The sequence below is a fragment of the Musa acuminata genome, chromosome BXJ1-8 (genome assembly GCF_036884655.1).
Source record: "Musa acuminata AAA Group cultivar baxijiao chromosome BXJ1-8, Cavendish_Baxijiao_AAA, whole genome shotgun sequence".
In the NCBI taxonomy this organism is placed as follows: domain Eukaryota; kingdom Viridiplantae; phylum Streptophyta; class Magnoliopsida; order Zingiberales; family Musaceae; genus Musa; species Musa acuminata.
The window spans coordinates 46844312-46855839 of NC_088334.1; the positions used below are offsets into that span (position 1 = coordinate 46844312).

An 11528-nucleotide genomic window follows, 5' to 3' on the forward strand; every position below is an offset into this window, starting at 1 on the left:
CATTATGTGAACTCATTATCCAATAAGCACCTACACTATATCCCTAGTGCCCTTGCACAAGCAGCTATAAGACTAGCTACCTCTATCATATGTACATATATATAGTACATTGGTATGTCCGACTATCTTGATGTCTCTCTCGAGTAACCTATGACTGGAAATATTTAGAGTATATATTTATAAGCGAATTCTCATTGGTCTTATTATCATGATCTCATCATGATTCAATTCTCATTACATAGATCTAAGGACATCATATTATATCAATCAGACAATATAAAGTAAGAAAATATAATAATAATAATAATAATAATAATAATAATAATAATAATTATTATTATTATTATTATTATCAAAGAGACTATAATAATAATTATTATTATAATAATCAAATAGACTATGCAATGTATCACACGTATCATCACTCACGTGATTATCTTGTAGGACACATATAACTGGCAAAAGACACTTAGGTAGAAGAGCTACCAAGCATTCTATAGGCCTCTCAAACACCCAAGGCTGGCTCGAGAGAATTATCGTTTAGTTTGGCATTCAGTATTGAAGCTGTCCTGTTACCCAAGATAGTCTTCTCGACACGAGCTTCAATAAAGAAATATTTGAGGAGGGATTTTGAGTTAGACTCAACCTGATTAGTAAAGTTAGAGTTGAAGCACACCCATGGGAATTGAGGTACACCGAGCAAGCTTTTCAAGTTAACGATATCAGAGGCTTTAAGGTTAGAATTTTATCTAAGTTGGTGATGTGCTATGTTCTCGATAATGTCACTCTCTCTAAGAGATACTCAAGATGTCAATGATATTTTCTCCTAACACTTGATAAATTTTTCAGAGTTATATTGATTATACTGGAATATACTCTACCATATTCTAACTTATTTAGAACGATACTCTTACGACTTAAATTTGATAAATTGTTCAACAAGTTGTAAGTGATCCCAAACCATATTGTCTTCGTGATATATACTATTAGGGGAAAGTATCATTGATGTCTTAGTCAGCCCGACATGGTCTAAACCTGTATATATAGGAATATCCAATGTGTCTTTGAGGTAAAAATACTATGCCCTTGAGGGAAAAATACTACACTCCCGATGTGTAAATACTATACTCCCAAGGTGAAAGTATTACACTCTTAAGGTATCACCTGCATAAAGACTAAGATCGAGAGAGGTTTCTCAATCTGGTGTTCGAGTAATTTTAGAAAGGAGAGAACAGAGAAGATGATGAAGAAGTTTGTGATAGCATTCCTTATCAAGGAAGAGAATGGAGCTTAAGATTGCTTTTCTTATTATAGAGGGAGAGAAGAAAGTTTGTGATTGCTTTTCTTGCCATAACGAGAAAAGAAAGCTTATGTTTCTTTACTTAATCTTTGTCATAATGACTTAGATCTTATATGACAATTACATGTAGATAAATTTTCTATCATCTAAGAACTTTTTATATATGATTTAGGTAATTAATAAAATTTAATGGATAATCTCATACGACATAATTTCATGAGATCATTGAGTGTTTTGAGATATCAATAGTTATTAGAACCATCATATATCACAATCTATATCGTCATGTTCTAATCATGTTCCAAACAATATCAAGAGAGTGACATGAAATTCAATTATCCACATTTAATCATTTTTTTATATTACTTAAATACTAATTGATGATTTATTGTTTCATAAGATTTCAAATATTTGATTCACCTATTGGTAGAAATATTTAGAATTAAAATTTTTATCTCAGCATGATAGAGATAATCCTAGCATTCCCTAGCTCCCCTTATCACATAAACAACACCTAAGCAAAAGCTCGGGAACCACTTACTCCCTACAATCATCGGTAGAAGGTCACGTTACATGTCCTAGCTTCCCAAAATTGGCTCGTGAGACCTACTCCTCACTGATCCCATAGTAAAGAAAGAAAATCTGACTCTATATTAATGGTCGGCAGCATAGCCTAGCCATACTAGCCTTCTCTTCCGATCAGACGATGAGGAGACCATGCCCTACCTGACCCAAAGAAGCAAGAAAGTCAGACCAGAGGCGTCACACACTCCTCATTGATCCTATAGCTAGGAAAGAGAATTGACTCTACATTTATAGTCGATAACATGGCCTAGCCTCACCAGCCTTCCCTTTTGAGCGAACAATGAAGGGACCATGCCCTACCTAACCCTGACAGTCTCTAGGCGTCGCCCATGGGAGCACACGCTGACAAGCCGCCTACATTAAATGCCTCGTCCGTGTAGGATAATGGGAGCTTTGACGGAGACCTGTCTGCTCCACCCAACACCCAGGTATAAAAGTCAAGCCTCGAGCCAAGCCAAGACAAGCTGGTGGGCAAGAGTTCTTCACTCTCTCACTTATATTATTAACCTCCCTCTCCATCTCTGACTTAACCATCGGAGGGGTTGAGCTAGGACATCCTCGGTGCAGGCCTATTATGCAAGATTATCGATGCAGCCAAGATGTATGACTAGGAGGCTATCCAGCAAAGGAGACCACCCAACTCCCCAACCAAGCTTCATCGTTCGAAGACCAAGCTGCTCCCGGTGAACTACCTCTCCCTACAGATTCCTTTGCTTTTCTCGGAACACCTACTCTTCATGTCAGTTAGGAGGAGTCATCAAAAGAGACCCACACTTTAGTCAGTGAACCAACCGGGCCGACTCACCAATCGACAACTTATGTGCATCAGAGGAAAGATAATACACCTAAGTATTAATAAAGTTATGTTTTTTGAGAAACCTACGTGAAGTTTTCATCACATTAAAGAGTATAAATATTGGAAATGAAGGTTCTAAAAATATGCATCATATAAAAAAATAAATATTGGAAATAATGTCTCGCTAACATCTATCTTATTCTTCTAACAAAAAGAAAAAAAAAATTGGTTTCTTCCTGCCTTTCTAGCGTACTATGAGTTGCTTCCCAATTTTGTACATGGAGAGAGAACTTTCATAACATCGTCATAAAGGAGTAACTTTTTCATGCTTCAGCAAGCGTTTGAGATAACACCAGAGATTTGTATCTTCTATCTATCTAAGATGGGTTTTGGTGTTCATGTGAATTGCCTTGAGGAAAACTATCATCACTGTGTTAGATATGACTCTTAAAACTTGACCATCATCTCATCCTGTATCTTTGTTTTAATGAACAATATCTTCTCTTTATACTTTAGATCATAGAAGATTTTCTTATGATCCAAGTTCTTAGATGCTGTGATTTGCATGTCAAATCTAGTGAATGGCAAAATCCAAACTAGATTAGCCAAGATTTTGGGTATTAATTGCTTGGTAATATGATCTTTGGCTAGTTCTTGCAGGCATATCACTGGTGTAGAGTAGTATAACTGTAATCCCCTGAGGAGTGAAGCCACTGAATTTGCCAAAAAGAGCTTCAAGTTCCTCATCCCTAACATGACTCTCTGAAGTCTTCAAGGATCTACCAAGTATACCTCAAAACCTCATTTAAACTTGAAGTTCATCCAGAATAGATCTACAGATTTTTTGATTAAGTTGATTAAAATTAGTGATGCAAGAGAGGTACATATAGAGACTGGAGAAAAGTTATCATTATGGATAATGAAAGGAGACATGAGTACTATTAGCCAAGGTTTGGCTATTTAGTTAGTCTGAAATAGAGCTCAATAATGACAAAGATCTATGACTGCTTGTTGTCCCCATCGTGAAACATTGAATTGATCCACAAACATACATTTTATGAGTCCTCAACCTAGTTTAATGATGATTATTGAAGCTTTAAAGTAATTCACAATGGGCAATGAGTTCCCAACAATCATGACACTCATTCCTTGTCTGTAGAAACTAGATTTTCTTGGAAGATAAAGTACCTGAAGCTAAAGTGAACCAATAAGGCCATGTAAAGAAGAAAGGATAACTAATTTGTCATCTTTTTTATTTACTAAGCTGCTTTGTTGCATATACACTAAGCTTAATGAGTTACATTGACCACTAAATAGGTAGAAACAGTTATGTATTAGGAAGACATGGCAGAAGTATCAAGTAAGATGCTCCTCAAGTTAATAGTTACTGAAATGACACGAGGAACTCTTACTGATGAGATCGATATAAACCCACTCTCTCTTTCTCCGCCATGTAGGTGGTGCTGTTATATTTAGAATCTTCCTCAAATCTCTTGCTGCTATTCACAGCTGAAGAAAAATAAATACTTCACTTTTCATGTGACAAGCCTTTCCAATTACACAAGTAAACAATCAGGTGAGATATGCTTCTTTTATCTGGTTCGCTTATCTTCAATAAAACACTAGCATTTCCTCCTCTGTATGGAGGCTGAGGAGTTAGTTTGCACTTTTGTACTTCAGTTGGTAATCTAATTTAGCAAACAAGTGTGGTGATTTGTACATCATCTCAACATTTTCATTTCATGTTATTACCAAAACTTTCACTCTAGCTTCAAGTTTTCAGCAATCTCAAGAATTAGGTAACTTGATACTCAAGGAAAAGCTTGTAGGTGCATCATTTTGATGGCCTTGTTCATGAAAAATTGAAAGATTTCTGGAAGCATGATATGAGTAAAGATCGAAAATTATCATAAACAATTGTGATTTGAGCTTCCCTTTAATCAGTCATGCCTAGATTGTATTCATTAGTTCATCATGTTCAGAAATCTTTGACATCTGCAACTGTTGACTAGTAAAATTACTTTCCATGGTATAGCCTTTTTTTTCCTATTTGGATCTGTCGTTTAAAATTTAACTATCATTTTTTATCCTATGCTGATAAATGTGTGCAACTAATCCTCTGTTTGCAATACTTAGTTCATCTAACACCTTCTTTCATGACTTCTAGTTGTGTTTGCTAATGAAATAAGTGCAAGAAGAACATACAAAAGATCTCTGAAATGATATGATTAGTACCATCAAAGAAATCCTGTAGGAATATGTCAGGTACCAACCCAGAATTAGAACAGGCTTTATGAGGCTCTGAAGTGCTCCATACTGACAAAGGAGCAGCATCTGCATTGAACATCTGGTGCTTCATTTCCTGCCACTGTAAACTATGCTCATCAGACAAGCAGACTCAGGTGACAGAGGCAAAACTGATTCTTTTTATTCCTCCTTGCAGAGTTACATGGAGTGCAGAAAATAACTCCCAAATCTACTTTTCACATCCCTTCTTCCAATCATTTTATCCCACAGTAATCTTCTTTTTTTCCCCCTTCTTCAGAGTGTCTTTCAAGAAATCAGAAACCAGCATCAGAAAAGAAAAGGAAAAGGTTCTGAGCAATGACTTGTTGAGCAGTTCTACTTATCTTGTTTTTGTTTTGTGTTTCCTAAATTTCCACACAAAATTTTTACATAGACTCCTCCTCCTTTTTAATGTTTGAATCAAAAAAGAACAGCAAAACCATAGTGTTGGGTACATGGCTTCATTTCTTGACCAAGTGAGACTGGTAGGGGGATCAGGACAGTCCAAGCTGAAACATGCTGTCCTTGATCCAGACAAATCCTGACCGCACAGCAGAGCCCATGTGAAATTGATCAGATGGTCCTAATTGTGCAATTGATGAGCTATTCTGGTCCCACCAACAACAAGAATCTAAATGGCACCAGAATCCAATCACTCATCCAGGGGGTGATATTTCCCTTTCTCTGGACCACATCCAATGATGAGGAGGTATATTTCTTTTCCAGACTTACTGCCAAGTTTCTTTTGCATTTGGTAAATGGAAACATCAACTAGATTTCTTTCATGATGCTATGAAAAGTGGAGAAAAGCCATTACTGAAGAAGGTAAGAAAGAGTAGATGTAATTCCAGACAAAAGGAAGAAACCTTGAATCAGCTGTTACATGAACTTGCAATGTCTATCTCTCTCCCTCTCTCTTCATTCTCATCCTAAATGAACATGCTATCTGCAATAGAATGAATGGTTAGACATTGTTAGAAAAATGGAGGGGTGAAGATACAATTTGCTGTCATATAGATGAGTAATCCAGAACTTGGAATTGTTCCTCATCAAGGATTCTCCTTATGAACAAGTGAGAGAACTTTAAAGGCAGGCATGCATTTTTGCCAGCTACTAATCCTTATGAACAAAATATTATTCTTGCTTAAAGTAAGATCACCTTTTCTTTTTCTTTTGTTTAACAGAGTAGTAGTGCAAATCCAAGAAACATGATCCTCTCATGAGCTCCTAAATGGTGCTATGATTCAAAGAGTTTAGAGTTACATCTTTCTGTGATGTTGTTTGAGTGTATTTTATTTTCTATGTAGAGTATGTTTTCCTTATTTTTGTGATGATAATATTGCCTTTGTAGCCATGCATATATTATTCAAGCCAGTTTTTGAATGAGAGTTGTTTCTTTGGAGATCTTTTGGAGAAAAAGAGAAGAAAAATCTTTTACTCATTTTTGGTTGTCAAATAATATTCTTATATTTGAATTACATAAAATTATGAAAATATTTAGCTTGTGTTTAATAAAGTAATTAGGACATTAATATAACTCGAAAGGATAAATTATTAAATTATGAATCAAACCTAATATATATCATCAGACTCCTTCGATACTTAAATAGTTCTTATTCTTTTCTTGACGTTTGTCTCACATATAAATATTTAAATATATAAATGATTAATTTGTTCGTCAAACTTAAACATATAAATCCTCCCTCTCTTTTAATGCTTAATAGTGTACGACAATTATTAGTCATTTTTCAATCTTTATACCATATATAAATAACCTCTTTCTTTCATATCTTGGTCAATTGGGCCCTTTACTTGTACGGATTCTCACCTTCACTAAAGTCAAATTGCAAATTGACCTTAATTTGGCTGTAGTCAAATGGATTCATCTAGCTTTTTGTTTCACTCAATTTATCCACCCGGTGCAATTTTAATCTTTCATCAATCATTAGCTCTAACATGATATTAACATGAGTTTAAATCAAACTAGTTAGACTAAAAAGATATTTCTTCAACAAAGATGTTCATTAGAAAGAATTAGTCGATGAAATATGAACTAGAGACACATCCCTTCAATGAAATGACTCCAGGATCTTCAGAAGATGAGAGAGAAAAATTCTCAGTGCAAGAAGAAGGCAACTGAATCTTTCCATCACTCCTATTCTATTCTCAATTTGTATATGTTTTAACATTCTTACCTCCTTGAGGTTGGACAGTGGAAGTGTTCATGTGTGTGTGTTGCCTTCTTCTGGACTTACCGTGTGCGTGCTCTTTTTGATGTTCCACGAGAATTGTAGCTAGGGAAATCGAGTCCATCATCATCATCGTGTTCCGTCCTCTGGTCACAGTAAAGCATCAGCACAGAAATGCTCTTTTGTCACCCTGGGAGACATCTTTTTGTCTTTGAACACATGTTCCGTCCCTGTCTTCTCCCTCAAGCCCCTCGAGAGTCTCCTCCTCTTATTCCCCCGGTAAAAGAGACGCAACCCCCAACCAACTTGAAGCTTCTCCACAGCTTCCAAAGCTTTGCACCCTGTAGTTTGGTGGCCTTTCTCTCATCGCCACTCCTTTCTTCTCTTCCTTTCTCGGGAGTTGCTTACATCTTTCATAATATGACTACGTTCTCACATTTCCATCCGATGGCTTCTTGAACTTCCACAGCTGCCATTCTTCTCTCTTTGATCAGAGCTGTTTATATCCGAATGTTCTCAGTTCTTTGCGTTTGTATTCTAATACTTTGCTCATTAATCGGTTTTAGAGATGTTATTTTGTCGAAGCAGCCATGCAAGATATCTGCAAAGTTGTCTTGTAGAGATGCCTGAGGAAATGAGACCAAACCTAGGCCTAGTGTTTCCGCTTAGGGGAGACAAAGCTGTCTCCATGTGGAGAAGGAACAGGAAAGGCGAAGATACATTCCGAGAAGAGCCTTCTGTCCCCATGACAAGCTCATCGCATTGGACCGGAGAAAGGCACAAACATTTAACAGGACAAAATTTATCGCAAGTTCTTTGGGATTTCAACCTGCACCTCCACCACCATACAGGAGACAATAAATATTCATTGTCCTCGTGTGGGCAATCTTCATGTCAACTCCATGTCTGTCTCGAGTTATTCGCTCCAAGATGGATATATTGATAAGGAGACATGCATGCATACCCCAAAGGTTTGACATATGTTTACAGCACATACTATCTACATTGGATGTTAGGATATGTGCTGCTACTAGGAATTCCAGGACTGCACACATCCTAGTGTTCTGGAGAATTCCAAGAAAAAAGTAGAAGGTATTATGTTTATTATTTGATGTAAACATATTGTACCACCCTCAATAAACCCACAATGGAATCACCCTAAAAGCTGTGTTGTTCGCAGCATCTAAGAAGACTATCAAACAGCAACCCCACTGGTTTGACAGGCATGACAGATCATAGAAAAGGAAGAATGAGGGCACAGTATTGGTGAAAAGAAAGATCCATGCGTTCCTAGAAGATTTCTGCCTGCCTGAGAAGCTTAAAGTAGAGGATCTTTCAGAGAGCAACAGATCAAGCATGCCCTTGGTTATCTTTCACTACAAGTAAACCGAAACAAGAAGCAATAGCTTGTTTCCCTTTTTTGAGAGAGAACTCGAAAAGATCGTAACAACAGCCAGAAAACACTACCTTGCATATAAGCCTAAAGTGAACTACAGGAAAGAAAGGAGATCCATAGCTAACCTGACAGCATAAGAACAACACATTTCCATTGATCTATGAGAGTTATTAGTAAGCGTGAAGAGATGCTGAGATGACTCTCCGCTTACAAGGAATTATGCATTGTCCATATTACCTCCCCTTGTGAGCTTGTAGAGAGTCTTGTTCGATCTCGGACAGGGGCTCGTCGTCGTCCTCGAAGCAGTCGGCGCCGACTGGCGCGTGGCCCCGGCCGAAGGACTTGATGTGATCCTTGAGCGACCTCTTGTGCTTGAAGTCGGAGCCACAGATGCAGTACCACAGCTTCCCGCAGTTCTTCTCATGGGTCCGCCAGTCGCCGCGAACCGCGAGGGCCTTGCCGCATTTCCGGCACACGAAGGGCTTGATTCCGTGCTTCCTTTTGAAGTGAGTTTGGAGGGTCCTGAAGTCCTTCAGTGGCTTCGATCTCGGATGGTCGATGTTGTTCTGGCAACCGGGTGCGCAGCAGTAGCATGGAAGCCGTAACATCGCCGTCGGCTGGATGCCTCTTAGCGACTCTGGTCCCTTCCTGTACTGTGATCCATGTCCCCACATATGCATCTGTTGCCATTGAAACACCACTATCAATTTAGCTATCTTTGTGCAATATCTTCCGGCGATAGTTACAAACATGAAATGAGGAGAGTTCTACTTCATCTTTTCTAAGGGTATAGAAAGAAGAGGAATCAAAGTTTAGGTCATTAGCGTTGCTTGACAATCTTGAACTCGGTCTTCAGCGTATGAAGGTTAGAATTATTCTTCCTGCCACGATGGAGGGGCCTCTGGAAGAATTGTACTGATGAAAACCTGCTATCATCTTCTGACACTACGCTGTTGAGCTTGTCCTATTGGCAAGTTGGGTTGCCGCCGGTCAAAGAACTCACTAGATGAAATCTAAGAAACGAAGGAAAAGACTCACTGCATGAGTTATCACACACACCCACAGAGAGATCCTCTCTCTCTTATTTTGGAGACAAAGCCCATATAAATCTAAGGTCAGAAGACACAAGGACCTCGATTTCCTGATACAGTGCACTTTGGGTGCAGAAGATTTTATCCTTCTCTATGTATGAACCGAAGGTACCCTGAAAGGACTTGAGATCTTTTCAGTGTTGCTGCAACTCCCAACGCACAATATATGTATGTATATGTCAACAAACTCCAAAAAGCACAAAAAGCATGAATCGGAACATAGGTTGCGTGTAGTTCCATCACATAAAAAGTAGAGGAGGCATACAGTATCCATCCCAGTCTCGGTTAGGCCAGACTTGGGACAATGATGAGTGCAAAGGGAATAGCTTAAAACGAAGATCAGAAATCAACAGAAGTGATTTGAAGAACCGAAGAGGAAGGCAGAAAAGATTACCTGCAAGTTGTTGTACCTATTGAAAGATTTACTGCACACCGGGCAAGAGAACTGGATTGGACCAATGAGGATCTGATATGGGGTGGGAATCCAATACTGTCCCTTGTTGATCCTTCCTATGGGATTGGAAGGGTAACCTAAGGGAACCACATCACCATCACCTCCTCCTCCTCCTCCTCCTTTTTGTTCAGTATCAGCCTCCGAAGAGTTTCTTGATATTAGATCAACTGCACCGGGGCTTGGAGGGCCTAAGTGGAGAGCGATAACCGCAGCATCAGCTTCGCCATCGATGCACATGGCCTCGTCCTTTCCACCTTCATCAAACACGCTGCAAGAAGTGTTGTCCTCCCCTGGGTGCCTTGTGGGACTCAGCCTGAGGAGAGGGAGGGCCTCTCTCACAGGAGGAGAACTGGTGTGGCCGTGGGAGAAGCCGTAGGTGGTGGCAACTGCCGGAGAGGATGGGGTGGAGGAGGAGAAAGTATTGTTGCTGAGGAAAGCCTCGAAGAAATTAGTGTAGTGATCTGCCATGGTTAGGGATGCTCACAGAGAGTAGAACGAAGCGAGACACACAGAGAAGGAACAAGTTCTAAGCCACCAAGATCTACAGATGATCACAAAATCAGAAGAAGACTAGACAGTAAAACATCAAACAAAGAACAATTCATGAAACGAAAGAGAAGGAGAGGAACTCCCTGCCAGACAACGGTAGGGACTGCGGGAGAGAAGTGATATAAGAGCCGCGATGTATAAGCTTGGCGACAATCATAAGCAATTCTTATTGGAGGATAAGAAGTCAATATACAAAACTCTTTTACTATAATAATAATAATAATAATAAAATAATAAATCTTAATTATTTGATCAACTACATGAATCTTTTGCTATTTTAATTCTTATTTATAGTCTCTATTAAAATTTTTTAAGCTTTTTTTTTTATTTTTTCTTGTATTACTAATATTTGACTATTGTATCTGAGCATATGTCTATATATCTTAAATGATTTTCTGTCATATATCCTCTATCAAAATGATACTTAGTTTTTCATTAATAAAAATATTTATTTTTTTAACTTTCACATATATATCAACATTCTCATTTCAGAAAAATAAATTTTTATATATGTTAATTTTAACTATTTATACTCACATCCACAAAATATTATTAATCTCATAATTATTATATAATTTTTTAATCTTAAAAATATCCAATGATCATACAAAACTTCTAATCATCTTATTTTTACTTTATAAATAATAATTGATTCAAGATACCTAAATATTTTGCTTAAAATAACTTTTCATCCATCTAACTTAATTATATTCTCTAATTTATTTTTAAAATTTTTAAAATCATATTTTATATATTCAATCTTAATCCTAATTAATCTAAAACCTTAGTTACTAAAACTTACCTCTATAATTTAAATTTATAATTAATGTTACGTAGGCTTGTCTCCATTGACAAGTCACAACACCAAGTCACAACAATCAA

General features: G+C 37.6%; 1 protein-coding gene across 1 annotated transcript; it reads right to left on the bottom strand.

Moving 5' to 3' along the window:
• Positions 1–8545: 8545 nt before the first annotated feature.
• On the bottom strand, positions 8546–10706 carry LOC135589181 (zinc finger protein WIP2-like). The gene is made up of 2 exons (XM_065081471.1): positions 10038–10706; positions 8546–9232 (listed from the first exon to the last, which is right to left on the bottom strand). The coding sequence occupies exons 1-2, from the start codon at positions 10563–10565 to the stop codon at positions 8786–8788; spliced, it is 975 nt and encodes a 324-aa protein (XP_064937543.1). The 5' UTR covers positions 10566–10706; the 3' UTR covers positions 8546–8785.
• Positions 10707–11528: the final 822 nt, after the last annotated feature.